General features: G+C 37.8%; 1 protein-coding gene across 20 annotated transcripts in view; it reads right to left on the bottom strand.

The window, feature by feature from the left end:
- Positions 1–18,274, bottom strand: part of ptprk (protein tyrosine phosphatase receptor type K) — a 220,138-nt gene that overhangs the window by 44,365 nt on the left and 157,499 nt on the right. For all 20 annotated transcript variants that reach the window (XM_065268926.1, XM_065268930.1, XM_065268928.1 and 17 more), the window contains one exon: positions 1,920–2,222. In XM_065268926.1, the coding sequence (XP_065124998.1) occupies positions 1,920–2,222 (303 nt within the window). The remainder of the gene's footprint in view (positions 1–1,919; positions 2,223–18,274) is intronic.

Genomic DNA, 18,274 nt, shown 5'->3' with positions numbered 1-18,274 from the left:
GTATTGTTTTCCCCCCGTTGGGCGTGTTTTTCAAATTTGCATAACTGCGCTCTGTCTCTATGAAAGGAAAAGGGTCATGAATAATAATGTTGAGCTCTGCTCTGATTGGCTGTTTCTCAGAGCAGCTCCTTCAGTAGCTCTGTGTGTGTGTGCAAACAGACCTTGTTTGAGCCTGGATCAGATTTTGAGGAATAATCAATTGTTTGGAGATTTTAAATGGACGTTTCTGAGTGGTAAGTTTGTGGGGTTTTTTTCAGTATGGACCTGCAAAACGTAACTGTAACGCCAATAGTAGAACTTAAGCCTAAACGTTAGCATATAGCATTAACTAACATATAGATCTAACTCAGCAGTCACAATTTGTTATTAGCATTGTAACAACAATTGAATGTTAGGGCGTACATCTCTACTGTAACCTCACAGTTGGTGTTATGTTGAGATTGGCCTGTTTTTCAGCTGTCGTTTGCATGCATGAGGTTTACATAAAAAGGAGGAAACAATCGTGTTTGAGGCTCATGATATTTTATTACCATACAGAACTCCTATTAATCATTTATGCCTAGATAAATACAGTGTTATATATTTTACGCCACCTTTAAATGCTGTGCGTGACATTGTCACAAATATGCAAATATATAAAGCGGCTAAATAATTTTGTGCAAAATAATCGTGCCAAATGATCTCACAATGTAAGCGGTACACGTATTAAAATTATTCTCCCAAAATCATTCTGCAAAAAAGAAAAAATACAGGGTCATAAATAAAGGTAGACTTGTACAGTTAATAAGTGTTAGTTCATTACAGTAAGAAAATACCCTACACTCAGTAACACCTGACCATTAACAAACACGAATATGATGAGAAATACTGTTGTTGTTGTTTTAGGTAAAGTTTAGTCTGCGTTCAGCTGATATTAGTACTATATCTCGCTGTAACTTTGTGTAAAGACACCTGATAAAAGATGTGACGTGTGTGTCCCAGATGTGTCAAGATTCACAGCGGGATCTTCATAGCGTCTCAACATACTTAAATCTGTCAGATGCGTTTCTCTAGAGATGCACGGTATATTGTCTTTATCCTTATTTCAAATCTGCTCATCTACTGAACTGGATAAAGTTTATAGTTATATTTATACATGTTTGACATGTTTTGAGCTATTTCTCTTACTTCTGTCAACATCATCATATAAACATGTTTAATGGGTCAAAGCCAGCATATATACAGTACAGTAAAACATTTTTTCAACTGATAAATGTGATTTGCAATGGGACAAAAAATTAGTGGGCATCTCTTGGTCCTCTTTGCAGATCCAGGTCATATGAAACCCTACCAAACACTTAAAACTATTAAGGACATCATGAAACAGCATAAACAGTCAGAAGCCTAAAAATCTGAATAATTGCTTGAAACAGAACACTAAGAAATGGTTTGACCGATCCAAACAAGGGCCCATTTATTCCCCAAAATGATGCTATTAACGATTGCAGGCCCATCTGAAGACATTCGAGTAGATATATTGTATTATATTAATTTTTTTACTTCCACAGAACATCTTCAATACAAATAAACTGAAACAATCAGAACAAACAACATGTTTTACACCCCGTGTGATCGTCTACAGTAAAAATGAGACTGTACATAACAGATCTGAAGATCTTTGGTCAGACTGTGATCAATCTCAATGTGACTGTGAAGCAGATGGTTGCTAGTTTGATGAGCTGTGACCCATGAGCTAAGATTAAGACACATACAGCCGCCTGAAGCTCTTCACTGGATACCTCATAAAGCTAAACAGAGTTTACTGTAGTTGGGGCACGAATGTGAGACTTCACAATTAAGCAAAATAAATGGACTATCTTACCAAAGATATGTGTGTGCTACTGTGTGTAAGATCGTGTAGAGGTGCATTGCTATCGTACCATCCTCCTCTGTCTGGATAATGGTCTCATCGCTCTCCTTACGTCCCTCGGGGTTGGTGAGGATCATCTTTAGGCTGACGTTGGTGTTGGGAGGCAGGTTGCCCACCACATGACGAGGGGCTTTAGGGTCCATTTCCAGGCAGTCAGCTTTACTGTGGTTGGGGGCTTTGTGGTAGTGGTAGCAGATGGTCACGTTGAAGGTGTGACAGCGGGTGATGTTGTAGCCCAGCGACTCCCAGTCCACGGCGATGAAACGTGCTTGAGTCTCCGCGATCTTCAGATTCTTGGGGGTCCGCATGGGTTCTGCGGGGGACACATAAGAGATGGATTTGATATGAGCCATTTTAGAAACAATTGTGATTAATAATAAAGTGCACTTTTATTTGCGTCTTTATGTTCATTTGTTTTGTTTCATGTAGTCTGTAAAAATTCACTGAAAAAATTTACACAATTTTGTGATTTCTGCTGGGATCTGATTTGTGATTTAAAGAGATGTATTCAGTTTAAATACTTTATATCTTGTTTAGCCCTTGTGAAGAAACACATTGGCTCATTTACACTGCATTTACAAACATCAATGTCTTAATAAAATGACATAAGAGCAAAACATTCCACTGTAAAGCGATGCCTTAAAAAAAGAGATGTGTACATCAGCATACTCGCTGACAAACCACATCATTACATTTTTCTGTTTATACAACTAAAAGATCTGCTGCAACCCATGGCTTTATTGTGAAGATTCAAGGCCTAAATGTCATGAAAGAAGGGAGTGAGAGAGAGAACTGGTGAGAGAGCACAGCAGTGTTGTGAAAGCAAATGAGACACCTGTGAATCAGATAAAGACTCCTTCATACATACATACACACACACACACACACACTCACGCACGCGCACACACACACTCACACACACACATGCACGCACGCTGAAAGACATTTTAGTAATGTATGGGACTGATAACCACATTCTACAACAGAATTAACTCCTGCAGAATGCAGGTAATGGCAACCGCATGTGTGTACATAACCGAACTGAACAACTAGTTGTGGATAAAGTATTTAAATGTTTATGAACATGACAGGTCTCTCTTCTGAAAAAATAAATGCCTAAAAGGGGAAAAAGTCATCTGTATGTGTGGTGCAGAAAATGACAGAGGCACGAGCAATTGCTTACTAGTGTTGCCAGATCTTGCACAAAAAATACAGCAAAAAACAAAAATGAACCAAAATAAATCCAAATGCTTCACCTCAAGGATCAAAATATTGGGACCGGCACCTTCACACTTTAATAACACCAAAAACTTGATCACTGTAAGTACAAAAAAGACGAGGACCTGGCAACACTGCAAGACAGCACTCTGTGGAGCAGTCTCACAAATATGCACAAAACACAACGCCAAGATGGAGTTTTATTGCAAAACATAACGCTGTAATATTATTTTGGTCAAAGCTGTGAATGATAACCACGCAAGACGGCAAAACGTTGCTATGGTTACCTCTGTGTCAATCTTCGCAGTTTCGGGAGTGAGTCTTGTTTTGTACAAACATGGAACGATCATTTAGTGGATTTACTCCGGCCTTTAAATACGCCACCACAATACGTCTACGGGGCCTATGTGTAACCATTAACATGTGCAACTAAATCAACTGTACACATACAGTACACAGAGATCATCACTATCATTACTAAAACAAATATGCAAACTGTATATAACAAATTAATATTCAGGAAACTAAATTTGTCCAGCGTATTTGTACATTTTATTGATACTGTATCATTATGCTTGTTATTAATGTAGAACTTTTTCTACAATTAATTAAATGCATGAATGATATTGTGTTTAAGTGTCCAAATACATTTTGGGGTCACTAAAGGTAATTTTAAATTTATTTTATTCTATGTTTCTTGAATCTGAATTCTGAGAGAGCGAGAGAGAGAGAGAGAGAGAAAAAACAGACAGACAGAAAAGCCTCCTTCAGGTTTTAATTTGGAGCTCTGGCACTCGTGACCCCGCAAGATGACAAAACATTTGTCATGACTTACTTACAGCAGGACCCTCATTGCCATCGTGACAGAGCGCTGAGGGAATTGCTTGTGGCGTTGCCCTGAGGTCATTCACAATAGAGGAACAGACCGATGGGAAACACCTGCTGACCTCTCTATTATTTCTGAAGAACACACGTCTAATGGAAGCTCACAAGACCAATAATATTCAATATCTCCCATTCACATTAACACTGTGTGTGTGTGTATCCTCTTTTCATCACAACCAGTGAGTGCGTACTCAGAAATAACTGCTAAAAACATCATCAGAGAGAGAAACATAAAGTCAAACAGGATCATTTAACTTAAAGCTATTCATTCTGTATATGTTCCTCATCAAGAGGAAGCTCTCTGACAGCCACAAATAAAGTTTGAGACTGCATCACGACATTCTTTCGTTAATAAAAAATAAAAACTCAATCTCAGATATATGAGATATGATCAGTGTTTGTTAGAAAACTGACTAGGTTACAGTGATCTTTCAGACTCTGCATTCACCCGGCTGATTTAATTTATGTATCTGAAGCTCTGATTGGATTAGATAAGCCGCTGTGAAGACCAACACTGTCAAATCGATCCACAACAGCCTGTCCTCCTGATGTTTGTTCTACCAAATGAGATTGTGTTTCATTTCAGGATTACTGTTGTACACTGACTGGATCTTTATAAAGCAACCAGCTACAGAAGAGACGCTGCATGATAGTGATTCAAACACAGGTAATGAATGACATAAAAAACATTCTTCTGTATTAATGTAATGCAGAGTAAAGTAAAACGCTTGTCAAGTCATATTATTTAAAGGTGCAATGTGTAACTTTTAGGATGATCTCTTGACAGAAATGCACTGTTATATACATAACTATATAATAAGTGGTGTATAAAGACCTTACAAAATGAACTGTATTGTTTTTTATTACCTTAGAATGAGATGTTTTAATCTACATACACCGTGGGCCCCCTAAATGAAAGTCGTCATTTCGCGCCGCCATGTTTCTACTAGTGCTGGGCCGATAAATCGGTCAATGATGCTTGCAATGATTTCAGATTAATAAGGACTTCCTAAAGATCCAAAGCCGTGGTACACAAAAAAAATCTGCATTATCATCCCATCCCGTTTCTACAGTATCCCTAAATGGACAAACTGCTTTATAGATCATGTTTTGTCACTACGTTGTCTCAGATGATGAAATGTTTGTCATGTAGCAGCTACCGTTAGTTCTCTTTGCATTTCGAAATTGAGGTTGGTTGCAATTCGCAATCTCACCATAGATGCCCACACTGGACCTTTAATGGATAATGACGATAAATGATTCTCTACTCTTTACTGAATTATTAAAGGGGTCCTTGATCATGATTTCACTTTATTAACTTTAGTTAGTGTGAACGTAGCTGTTTGAGCATAAACAACATCTGCAAAGTTACAACACTCAAAGTTCAATGCAGAGGGAGATATTTGCTTGAAGAAAAATGCCAAGTTGGACAACAGTGAGCTTTATCCTGAGTTAGTGACATCACAAAACCCTAAATGTACACAAACCCTGCCCCAGGGGGAACATACAAGGTCATGTTGGGCTGCTTTTTTGTTGTAGCAAGGATGCAAACAAAGGGCACTGCTGTGTGGCACCATAAACAAAATTAGACCTTCAAAACAGCCGGTTTATCAACGCATTAAATGAAGTTGGTAACATTTCTTCAATTTGGACAACTTGTTGTAAGCTGAAAGTATAGTTCAGTTTTTTACTAATGCACAGCCTCACAAAGAATACTTCATTTGACTCGAATGTGTACATAGACGTTGGACGCATGCAATACCTCTCCTGGCCTACAGGGGTCCATAAAGAGCAGTTAAGTACGGTGATGCCATGAGTTAAAGGAATAGTCTATCCTTTTTCCATATTAAACTATGTTATTACCTTAACTAAGAAGAGTTGATACATCCCTCTATCATCTTAGTGCGTGCACATAAGCGCTGTGGCACGCGGCGACACTTTGATAGCATTTAGCTTAGCCCCATTCATTCAATGGTACCAAACAGAGATAAAGTTAGAAGTGACCAAACACATCAACGTTTTTCCTATTTAAGACGAGTAGTTATACAAGCAAGTATGGTGGCACAAAATGAAACGTAGCACTTTTCTAAATGGATTTAAAAGAGGAACTATATTGTATGGCGGAATAACACTTATGGGAGTACTTCGACTCGGCGCAGTAACACTCTTCCCTCTTCCATTATGAGAGGGAGAAGGGGAGCGGATTTTTCAGGCACGCACTAAGATGATAGAGGTATGTATCAACTCTTCTTAGTTAAGGTAATAACATAGTTTAATATGGAAAAGGATAGACTATTCCTTTAAAACCATAGACTGTAAAAAACGATGAACGTACTGTCCGTGACGTCACCAATAGGTTTGTTAAGAGTTTTTTTGAAGCTTAAAGTAGGCTGTGCCTGCCGTCGCCATCTTGGCCGCGCGTCACTGCGCATCACTTGCGGATAACCGAAATGGGTAAAAAGGCGGACATGGTTGAAGCTGAGGTGGCTGGTTGCTGAAACCACGCCCGCCTAGCTCAATGGTAGTTCACCCGTCACTCAAGTGGCCAACCCTTAATTATGCAGAACTTTAAGGCTTAATATAATTTAAACAAATGGGTTACAAAACATGTACCCCCCTCACAGTTGTCATGAAGGGGGGAATTAGCTACACAGGCCAAAAACACTTTTTGTAAACATATTACTTTCTGCTGTAAAGTTGAATATTTTAACATGGAGGTCTATGGAAATTGACTCCCTTTTGAAAACCAGCCTCTAGTGGCCAATCGATGAATTGCAGTTTAAGTCATTTCCGTATTGGCTTCATCAGAGATTTGAAGGTTACCCAGTGGATTAACAAATTACTGCAAAAAAGTAAATAGTAAGCATGTACTATTTTGGTGACGAAATCGGTGTCGCATCTAAAAGTGAATTAGGCCTTTAGTGACACAGAGTAGCTTTAAAGTGTTTCAAAACTCATCTGTATGTGTGAACCATTCTGTAATGATAGATTGATATTATTTGTCTGACTGCTTTTATTAAATGAGGTTAACAGCACAATAAAAGTTTGTCAATACTAATAATGATTTAAAACTTTAGGTAGGAGCTGTCTTTCAATGATGACCCAATGATGGTGTGATGGGTGGGTGACAATGACTGTCACCGTGGCGATAAGTAGATGTCACTCGCCGCTGAGTAAAATCCATGAGAGGGAAAATTTATATGCATCCAATTTACAGGCACGATCCCTGATCAATTCAGTCCGAGTCCAAAAAACAAGCCGAGTTTAAGAGCCGAGCTGAAGTCTGATAGATCTCTGACATCCTTCATCAGTTTAAATGTCAAGCAAGCAATAAAACGCTGGGCTGAACAGCAATGAATTGCTCTGATTTGGTACAGCCCGTCAAACTCAGAACACACACACACACACAGATAACATTTTCCTGCCAACAATCACCAGTCTGTCTCTTCCTGTCTGTCTCAGTTCAGATCAATAGAAGTGGAGAGCTGCATTAAGTTGCTAGATTAAAGCATTACTCCTCTGTAATAAAGCTTTATTGATCGACGACTCGGTGATCAAATCCAAGCACACTTCCCTCTGCCCATCTACACCTCACACGGCCCACTGATGCATTTGCTTAAAACTACATGATCTAAATCAAGCAAGATATTTTTACTGAAAAGAGAGAAAAAATTCACATCTACTGAAGGATTGCTCTTCACTTAACCAAGAGCTGTCAAACTCATATCATGCAGCAGACTGAAACCAGCTTTATACAGTATCTAACCCAACCCGATCTAACACTTTAATACTCACAAGAAAACCAAAGTCTAATAATACTGTATTTTTAAAACATAATGAACAAATAATAGTATTGAATTTATATAACAATCCAACTTAATATATCAACAAACCCTACGGTGAAGAAAAGACTTCATGTACTTTATGTTTAACACATACATCCCTGTCTATTGCACACTTTTAAGCATCCCCCTGTGCTATTTTTAAGACGACAGCAATGCCATTGACTTAAAGAACAAATGTTATTGTTACCAGTGAATCGCTGCTTTGTGTCAATGTGCAATGCATTACTGTCTCTGAGTGGTGACACACACACACACACACACACACACACATTTACATAAAGGTTGTGGTTATAAAGCATTACATCACCACAGTCCAAGAGCACGAATCAATGGTAATCTCATTCACAATGACTTCTCAATGGCACAGCTACCTGATGAATAGATGAATCGATTTGCTGTTGTTCTGCCACTCCACGCAGGTGAAAACACACACAGGCTCTTTTGAAATCGGTCTGCATTAGAGGAAAATGAATGTGGAGTGTAAAGGTGCATTAGATGTTTGTGCTGCATTTAACCACAGGCATCACTGTTCTGTGTTAAACTCGTGTTTCAAAAGAAAAGCAACATTGCAAGTTTGTTTTACCTAAAACTTGCAAATATCCGATTTGCGGATTTTCAGAAAACACACAAATAAATCTGAATCAATCCACACAAAGTTGTGGCCACAAGGAAAATGTGTAAAATGTTTCTTTTTAAGTTCCCCTTAGGTTAAATTAAATCATCAAAATGTGTAGCGTATGGTACTACATAAACAAAACACTGAACATTTAAGGTATTATCGGATAATCTGGGTTTTATTTGATTATACAATAAATATTCTGTATACATAATAAACCATCTATTGAGTATAATTTTATCTTTTGATCCTAGTAATATTTTGTGGTCGGTGTCCTTGACTATATCTTTATAAACTTGATGTATGTACACCAATGCAACACGCATGCAACATTTTTAATGCATCTTTAATCAAATATATACAATAACTTTGTATTTGTTTACGATAAGTTAATGCATTAGGTAACATTTACTAACAAGTGGAATATTACTTCTACAGTGTTTATAAATCGTATTTATGTTAATTTCAGCATTTACTAATACATGTATAAAATCAAGCATTGTAACCGTTAACATTATTTAATGCACCATGAACTAACATAAATAACTGTATTGACAGTAACCATGGGCGTCGGAACCATTATACGTGGGTGGGACAGGACCCACCCACTTTTTAAGACCAATGATAATGGACCCACCCACTTTTTCTCTAATTAAGCGCATTTGTCTGTTCACTTATCAAAGCGCTGTTAGTCCAAATCCATTCCACTAGAGCAGGGATCCCTAACCTTTGCTTTTTTACACCGCGGACCAGTTTCATCTTTTAAAAATAATTCGCGGGGGTGAGTGGACGGCCGCTGAGTTGCTGTTCGAACAAAGTGCTGAAAAACCTAATTTGCCAAATGTATAACGTTTTAAACAGAAGTAAATGTCAAACAACCATGCATTAGGGAAATTAATAACTGCTTTATTTATAGTGTATTTTCTATAGACGTGTAAAACCATATTATAGCGGATTATTTTATTTTCATTGTTTCACGAGTTTGCCTGCCCATTTAGTCACCCATTAGATCGTTCGCTCATTTAATTAACGGTAAATGAACTTAGCTTGGTTTTCTTAAAGGCAGCTCGAACCTTAGGTCGGACTCGAGCCCCAAGTTCAAGACACAGAAGAAAAAAAGAGGAGATGATGAGGAGAGATGCCAGAAGAATTGCGTCTGTCGCGGAGGCACAGAGACTCCCGTTTTGCTTTTAATGATAATTAACACAGCACTAAATGTGGTTCCTTTCAAACGTTATAGGCTACTTGTTAAAATATTATTACTGCTGTAAAATAGTTTATTTTGATTATGGCACGATCGCTGGATAATTTTCAAGTTTTTTTTTTACAGAAGCCAATTACTTTTCATTTGCGATATGAACGTCTTCACGTATTGTTATTATTTGCGAGGTACATTTGCAGATAATTCATAAAGTCATACCTCTGTTTAATCGATTGTGTTTTAGAAGTACACATGCTCAAACTCTTATGACAGCATTCCCGACGGATACCATAAAATAAAGTGATCTCATTTCCAGAATCTCACATTTATATTTCTCTAAGAGAGAGAAAGAGAGATTGGGTATAACAAATAAAAAAGGTATACAAAAGTTGTATCAGTTTACCTTCATTCGTTTTTCTTACCTTTTATTTCCTCAAAATAAAAAATAAACATTGTAGCCTACTGTCAGCAGAGTAGAGAAAAAAAATGACACAGAGAAAGATAAATGAAACATGACATCTGTCATTATTTGCAAAATATTTAAAGGGCTATTACCAGAATTTCGACCGTAATAGGCTACTGTCTTTAATTTAATAAACGCAAATGTTCAGGCTAATTAAAAAGGAAACATGAAAATGTCATCTATTGCAGTAAATGTATTTTTCGGGGGGGGGGGGGGGGGGATGTAAATGTATTTTTATTTGCTTCCGACGCCCATGACAGTAACTAACATTAACAAGACTTAATACATGCTGATAAACTATATTGTTCATTGTTTGTTTATGTTAGTTAATGCATAATGTTTACTAATACAACCTTATTTTAACGCTTTACCAAATATGTTTTAAGATTCAAAGGTTGGACAAAACTTTTTGCCACTACTGTATGTCAGGATTTGCAAATACTTGATGAACAATTATTCATTTGCATACATGTATATGTTTTGCATGTGAAATGTATTAGTTTGGTAAGGTTATGCTAGTGTGGATTATTATTTTTAAGCGGATATTCATTCTGATTCTTATTCTTAGTCCATAAATAAATAATTTGTTTTATTAATAATAAATAAAAATGAATTCATTTAAAATAAAAATGACTCTATTAAGTCATATAGTTCATTAGCCTAACTGTAGTCTGTTTATTGTTGACATCAATAACGATCAAAGATCATATCATAAATAAATGATTGATGCATTAATATTGAATTCACTCATGTGCAATCTTAAACTCAGCTATTACAACAGATTTCAAAGTGGCTCATGCAGTCAGGGATGAAATCTTTCCCTTTCAAAACAAACCAGCAGAAACCGAACCCTAACTAACAATGGCTATGTTCACATGCACAAAATTGGTTACGACAGTACAGTTTACATGCACCCTAAACATTGCAATCTAATTAAAATGTTGGTTTACATGTATATTTTAGATCATCTGAACCAAACGTCTCCGCATGCGCACAGCCAGGGTTGCCAGATTTGCGTAACAAAACCTTCCCAATGGACATTCACAACTAGCCCAAAAGCATCCCAATGACTATTCACACACCAAATACCAAAAATTAACAAACAAAATATTTTCATCTTTAACCAGCAGAAAAAAATCTCGCTGAAATACAAAAAGCAGAGGACTTGGCAACACAGAATCTCTCCTCAAGTTCACGCTTTATCTCTGGATAAATGTACAAAGTCAAAGTTGAGTTGGAGTAAGTTTTTCTTAAGAAGTTTTCAGACTTAAGCTGCATTCAGACTAGTGACAACTAGCAGAGCGATGCGATCTCATTGATTTCAATGAAAGCTTGGCGACTTCAGGCGACACGAGCGATAGTGACCATTGGCTACTGGATGGGGCATGTCCAACCATGCTACAAAGTTGAGAAATGTTTAACTTTATGCAAATTATGAATGACTTTTGGGAGCGAACACCAATGAGAACGAATAAGTGGAATTCACGTCATTCATTTCTCGTCAGTTACTGGAGTGGACGGTACTCATTATGACAACCAGATTTAAAAACACCTCTTTTGACTACACTTTAACTTATCAAATGAAATTAAGCAGTTTCAACTTTTTAACTTTCAAATATTAATGTGTGTCTCTTATATTAATTGCTTACATGTTAATCTTAAACTAAAGAGAGTCTTTATCAGACCTGTAACTCATTTTATAAATGCAGGACCTCAACACTGGATGATTTTACAATACAATGAATCATTATACGGTCCAAATCTTTGTCAAATTATGTACAAAGTACTAGATTGTGTGCTCCTAAATATGTCTAAGCGAGTTTAAACTTTTTTTAGGGTAAAATTTGACTTCCATCAGAAAATTTTATGATAAATAAATACTGTGCGAGTGTGTTTGAGATAGAAAAGCAAAGATGATCTTCAGATGAGAAACATGGGTTCAAATCAATTAGCTCTTTTCTTCCTCATCATTTGCCATCTGCTCTCTGTACAGTCTCTTTTAATAAAAAAAAACCCTAAAAAATAAAAAGAGTAATTTTTGTCTGCTTTTCTCTAACCCACCCATCATTTAGCTTTCAGCTCTCCAGTGGCTCCAATAGTGATACTTCACCTCAAAACCATCTGAAGATGACTTCAAAACCACAAAATCATCCCTGTCCACTTCTGAGAGCTGTGTGTGCGTAAATGAGGGTTTATAGTGCAAACACTTGATCACAAAGGCAATTAGTCTTCCAGTCAACATAATGGAGCACTAAAAGAGAAAAAGGGAAGAGACAGCATTTCATTTAATTGCTACAAATTGGAGGGTCAGGAGATGTGAAGGGTTGTTTATTAAAGTGGCAGAGTTTTGCAGTGGACGTACGAGCAGAAATTGAAAAGCGGCTCACTAAAGATGGCCTTTTGTCTCAAATACACAAATTGAATCCCGTCAGGATCGGCCTTCTTCGCGTGACCCTCGTACATTTTATCGACAGCATTCCTCCGACATATTTGCCCAACACAAAGACTGTCTGCCCACATACTTCCCATAATTGTATTTCTCCAGGAGCCACACGTGTCTCGCTTGGTGTAATCATGGGTAAAGATCCAATACTGGTTAGCTTTAATTACGCTTTTAAACCGTGAGTGAGACTCCCTGTGGGCAGGAGGGAAACAGAACCGGGGGAACTGGAGAGAGGTTTGTAATGGGCCACGGTTCATAAATTTCAAGACGATCGATGTGGCAGCCTGCTAATGGTGCGTACATTAGCTAAGAAACAAACACTTACGCTCATGCTCAGCAGATACAGGCCTATTGAAAGTCTGGATTTCTTCAAAATATCATCATTGGCAACCTCAGTTTGGCTTGTAAACAGTTGTTCATGAAACATATTCTTCAGAAACGACCCGTGCATGCTATATATATGTCAATACTACTGTATTGCTAAAAACCACATCCAGCGTTCTTCCAAACTTAAATAGACGAAAGGAACAGGGTGTCGTATTGCTGGTCTACTGGTTAAGCTGCCCAGCGAGCAATAGCCATAATTTCATCGTCTAGGTTAACTGTAGACTCAATTTAGTCCGGCTATGAGTAACCCACTTCAACACTCTTATAATGGCTGGGTTATTTTTGACCCATAATGGGAAAATATTGTACAGAACACACCGCTGGGTTAAAATTGACCCAATGCTGGGTTATTATTACACCATTGTTGCATAACATTAACCCAACATTGGGTCATTTTAAACCCAGCGGTGTGTTCTGTCCAATATTTATTAGGGTTGTCCCCAAAATTGGCAGTTGACGATGGTTATGTAAACCATCGCGATGGACGATGATATCGTTAGGCGGGGGAGTAGGGAGTAGTATTTTAATTTTTCGTTACTATATAATTATTATTCGTTATTTTACTTTATTACTTCCACTTAAGAAGACTTGTGCACTTTTTATTTTAATATAGATTTTTACATAAATACTATTTTGTACTTAAAAGCTATAATTTTTTATTTTACGAACCCAATGACTCCTCCGCGCTTTCCAATAGGTTGCACGTAAATATCTGTGCATATGTGCCACCAGTACTCCGTCAGAGCGGGTCTTCAGCACCGTGGGGAGCAGCCAGCACTTCCATCCGCAGCTTATTAAAACTAGACAAAGTGACCAAGTTGGTATTTTTCGCCAGAAACATCGAAATTGAAACATGGTCTGTGTATGTAAATCCCGCGTATCGGTCGGAGTGTTGTGCCCGTTTTCTCGTTCTTGACGTTCGCTGAATTCTGGGTTTATATCTTAAACTGCCGCTTCAGTGCAGTATAGAGCTATGTAACAATGAGCACGATCTCCCGAGACACTACAATAGTCTACTAATAAATTATTAATATGGGTTTTTTTCTTGTACAAAATTAAATATTTTAAGTTAAATGTACAACATGTAAAAAGACAAGATTCAAGCAATGTCAAGATCAAATGCCTGACAGGATATTTTCACAGACTAACACACGTCACGTCTCAGGCATAGATAGACTACAGTATTTAAAATAGCATATATGCATTGGTTATATTTTCAATTTAATTTATAGAGCAATTCCCGCAAAGATTTTAGGTTAACTATAGTCTATAAAAGAGAGTTAGTGTATGTCGATTCGCAGCCGAGTGGGGTGGGGGCGTGGCCATCGGCACAACCCTAATATTTACCCATTATGGGTCAAAAATAACCCAGCCACTTTTAGAGTGAAGCCAAAATAAACTTAATTTGGTAACATGTCTTTTCTACCACAAAAACTTGTGAGATGTCTGATATCATGTAAGCAAACCCTACTGAAAAGACCAGCTTGACCAGCTTAAAGGTGGCCAAAACCCCACTAAAACCAGCATGTTACACCAGCTTAACCAGCTAAAATTAAGCTGGGAGACTACTGTAGCTAAAACAAGTCAATCAGCTTTGACTGGTTTTAGCTGGTCTCCCAGCTTCATTTAAGCTTTTTTTTAGCTGGTCAAGCTGGTCTACTTTCATCTTAAACTGGCTAAGACCAGCCAAACAACTCAGCCAAGCTTCCAGCTTGGTTTAAGCTGGTGTCCAGCTAAAAAGTATCCAAACCCTTTCTAAAACCAGCCTGCTACATCTGCTTAGGCTGGTTTAAGCTGGTCTCTCCAGTAGGGAAGTCAACAGTGATTACAAGGTGTTTGGTTTCATTTATAGATTTTTTTAATTTCATTTATTTGTGGTCGATGGCAACCCACATTATGCCTTGTTTTAGTCTAGACATCTGGGCTGTGTTTGTACTGCTATTAGGGCTTCACAATTATAGGAAAAATCATTATCCCGATTATTTAACACAATTAGTCACCGGGATGCAGCTGATTCACTCACGCTGATCATGACGCGCCGGATTTATAATACAAGACGAAACAACAGAAACTGAATAAGGCACAATAATCATTTAACCTCGATTATCTTGTTTTTTAATAATCGTTTGAAATGAAACGATCAAAATAATCGAAAAAATTAAAAAATTGCAAAGCCCTAACAGCTATTAGACATCTTCAATGATATTCTTGCTAGTTGTGCAGTCAATATCAAGATTGTTAAAAATCTGTATCTATGTAAAGCGTTCCTGTGTGACTAAGAATGAAGTTCAGACATCAGATGGGTCTCACTCATGCTACCATGAGAACATGCGAGGAACCAATCATCTGTAACATCTGAGTCTGATCTCACCCTAACCTTTTAATATCACACCGATGTTCCACTTAAATCAAGCTTACAGCAGATTTTATCACCAGCCTTCACACTTTCAGCTCATGGTTTGGATTCTGTATTTATTTAGTAGAGGACCATCATCCGTGCACACGAGTTCCATATAATCTGTCAGCGAATCATCCTCTCATCTCCTCAATCGGCGTGTAAACACCTGTAATGATCTCAAAGCCTTCAAACCACAATGACTCAGGGGATGAATACATAACCAACCAACACCATCTGCCAGTCCAATCGACCCATCAGAAACGCTGGTCTGATCGTCACACCTGCTGCTGGACACCACTCCGCTTCTCAGATGTTTCAACAGAGAACTCAATAATGTCTCAAACCCTGCTAAGGTTTGCCAAAAGATACCAAAAGTCAAGCAATTTTTTTTTTAAAGTTGAATGTTTTTATGTTTTTGTTAAATGTTGTTTGATATGCATTCCACATTCATTTCAGTTCTAAGGGGGCATGCCCACCAAGGCGTTTACTTCGGCGGCCGACGTATGTTTTCAATTGATTCCTATGGAAGCACCGCAGGTTTCAAAAACGTCAGGACTTTGGGTGAAACGCTAAGGGTTGCATTTCTTAAAAGCATCGTTGGCCAACTACTGTCGTAAGTTTACGTTGTTACTGACGAAGTTCAAGGATTTGGTGTTTCCCGAAACCATAGTTCAAACAAACATTTGCAAGCTGCATCGCAAACTTGTGTGCTTTGAAAGACAGCCCTTCACCTGTCGTTAGATGCATCATTCCTTGTTGTTATAATATGTAGACTTACGTTGATCATGCTTTTAAAACAAAATAAGCAAAAAACATGTAGTACAGTCTATATACATCATTCTAAATATAGAATTTTTAAAGTTTGTAAAAAGAATATTTTACAGTTGTTCATGAAACATATTCTTCAGAAACGACCCGTGCATGGACTATATATCTCAATACTACTGTATTGCTAAAAACAACATCCAGCGTTCTTCCAAACTTAAATAGACGAAAGGAACAGGGTGTCGTATATTGCTGGTCTACTGGTTAAGCTGCCCAGCGAGCAATAGCCATAATTTCATCATCTAGGTTAACTGTAGACTCAATTTAGTCCGGCTATGAGTAACCCACTTCAACACTCTTATAATGGCTGGGTTATTTTTGACCCATAATGGGAAAATATTGGACAGAACACACCGCTGGGTTAAAATTGACCCAATGCTGGGTTATTATTACACCATTGTTGCATAACATCAACCCAACATTGGGTCATTTTAAACCCAGCGGTGTGTTCTGTCCAATATTTACTAGGGTTGGGCGATGTCCCCAAAATTGGCAGTTGACGATGGTTATGTAAACCACCGCGATGGACGATGATATCGTTAGGCGGGGGAGTAGGATTTTAATTTTTCGTTACTATATAATTATTATTCGTTATTTTACTTTATTACTTCCACTTAAGAAGACTTGTGCACTTTTTATTTTAATATAGATTTTTACATAAATACTATTTTGTACTTAAAAGCTATAATTTTTTATTTTACGAACCCAATGACTCCTCCGCGCTTTCCAATAGGTTGCACGTAAATATCTGTGCATATGTGCCACCAGTACTCCGTCAGAGCGGGTCTTCAGCACCGTGGGGAGCAGCCAGCACTTCCATCCGTAGCTTATTAAAACTAGACAAAGTGACCAAGTTGGTATTTTTCGCCAGAAACATCGAAATTGAAACATGGTCTGTGTATGTAAATCCCGCGTATCGGTCGGAGTGTTGTGCCCGTTTTCTCGTTCTTGACGTTCGCTGAATTCTGGGTTTATATCTTAAACTGCCGCTTCAGTGCAGTATAGAGCTATGTAACAATGAGCACGATCTCCCGAGACACTACAATAGTCTACTAATAAATTATTAATATGGGTTTTTTTCTTGTACAAAATTAAATATTTTAAGTTAAATGTACAACATGTAAAAAGACAAGATTCTAGCAATGTCAAGATCAAATGCCTGACAGGATATTTTCACAGACTAACACACGTCACGTCTCAGGCATAGATAGACTACAGTATTTAAAATAGCATATATGCATTGGTTATATTTTCAATTTAATTTATAGAGCAATTCCCGCAAAGATTTTAGGTTAACTATAGTCTATAAAAGAGAGTTAGTGTATGTCGATTCGCAGCCGAGTGGGGTGGGGGCGTGGCCATCGGCACAACCCTAATATTTACCCATTATGGGTCAAAAATAACCCAGCCACTTTTAGAGTGAAGCCAAAATAAACTTAATTTGGTAACATGTCTTTTCTACCACAAAAACTTGTGAGATGTCTGATATCATGTAAGCAAACCCTACTGAAAAGACCAGCTTGACCAGCTTAAAGGTGGCCAAAACCCCACTAAAACCAGCATGTTACACCAGCTTAACCAGCTAAAATTAAGCTGGGAGACTACTGTAGCTAAAACAAGTCAATCAGCTTTGACTGGTTTTAGCTGGTCTCCCAGCTTCATTTAAGCTTTTTTTTAGCTGGTCAAGCTGGTCTACTTTCATCTTAAACTGGCTAAGACCAGCCAAACAACTCAGCCAAGCTTCCAGCTTGGTTTAAGCTGGTGTCCAGCTAAAAAGTATCCAAACCCTTTCTAAAACCAGCCTGCTACATCTGCTTAGGCTGGTTTAAGCTGGTCTCTCCAGTAGGGAAGTCAACAGTGATTACAAGGTGTTTGGTTTCATTTATAGATTTTTTTAATTTCATTTATTTGTGGTCGATGGCAACCCACATTATGCCTTGTTTTAGTCTAGACATCTGGGCTGTGTTTGTACTGCTATTAGGGCTTCACAATTATAGGAAAAATCATTATCCCGATTATTTAACACAATTAGTCACCGGGATGCAGCTGATTCACTCACGCTGATCATGACGCGCCGGATTTAT

The sequence above is a fragment of the Paramisgurnus dabryanus genome, chromosome 12, assembly GCF_030506205.2.
Source record: "Paramisgurnus dabryanus chromosome 12, PD_genome_1.1, whole genome shotgun sequence".
NCBI lineage: Eukaryota > Metazoa > Chordata > Actinopteri > Cypriniformes > Cobitidae > Paramisgurnus > Paramisgurnus dabryanus.
This window is presented reverse-complemented; position numbering and strand designations above follow the sequence as displayed.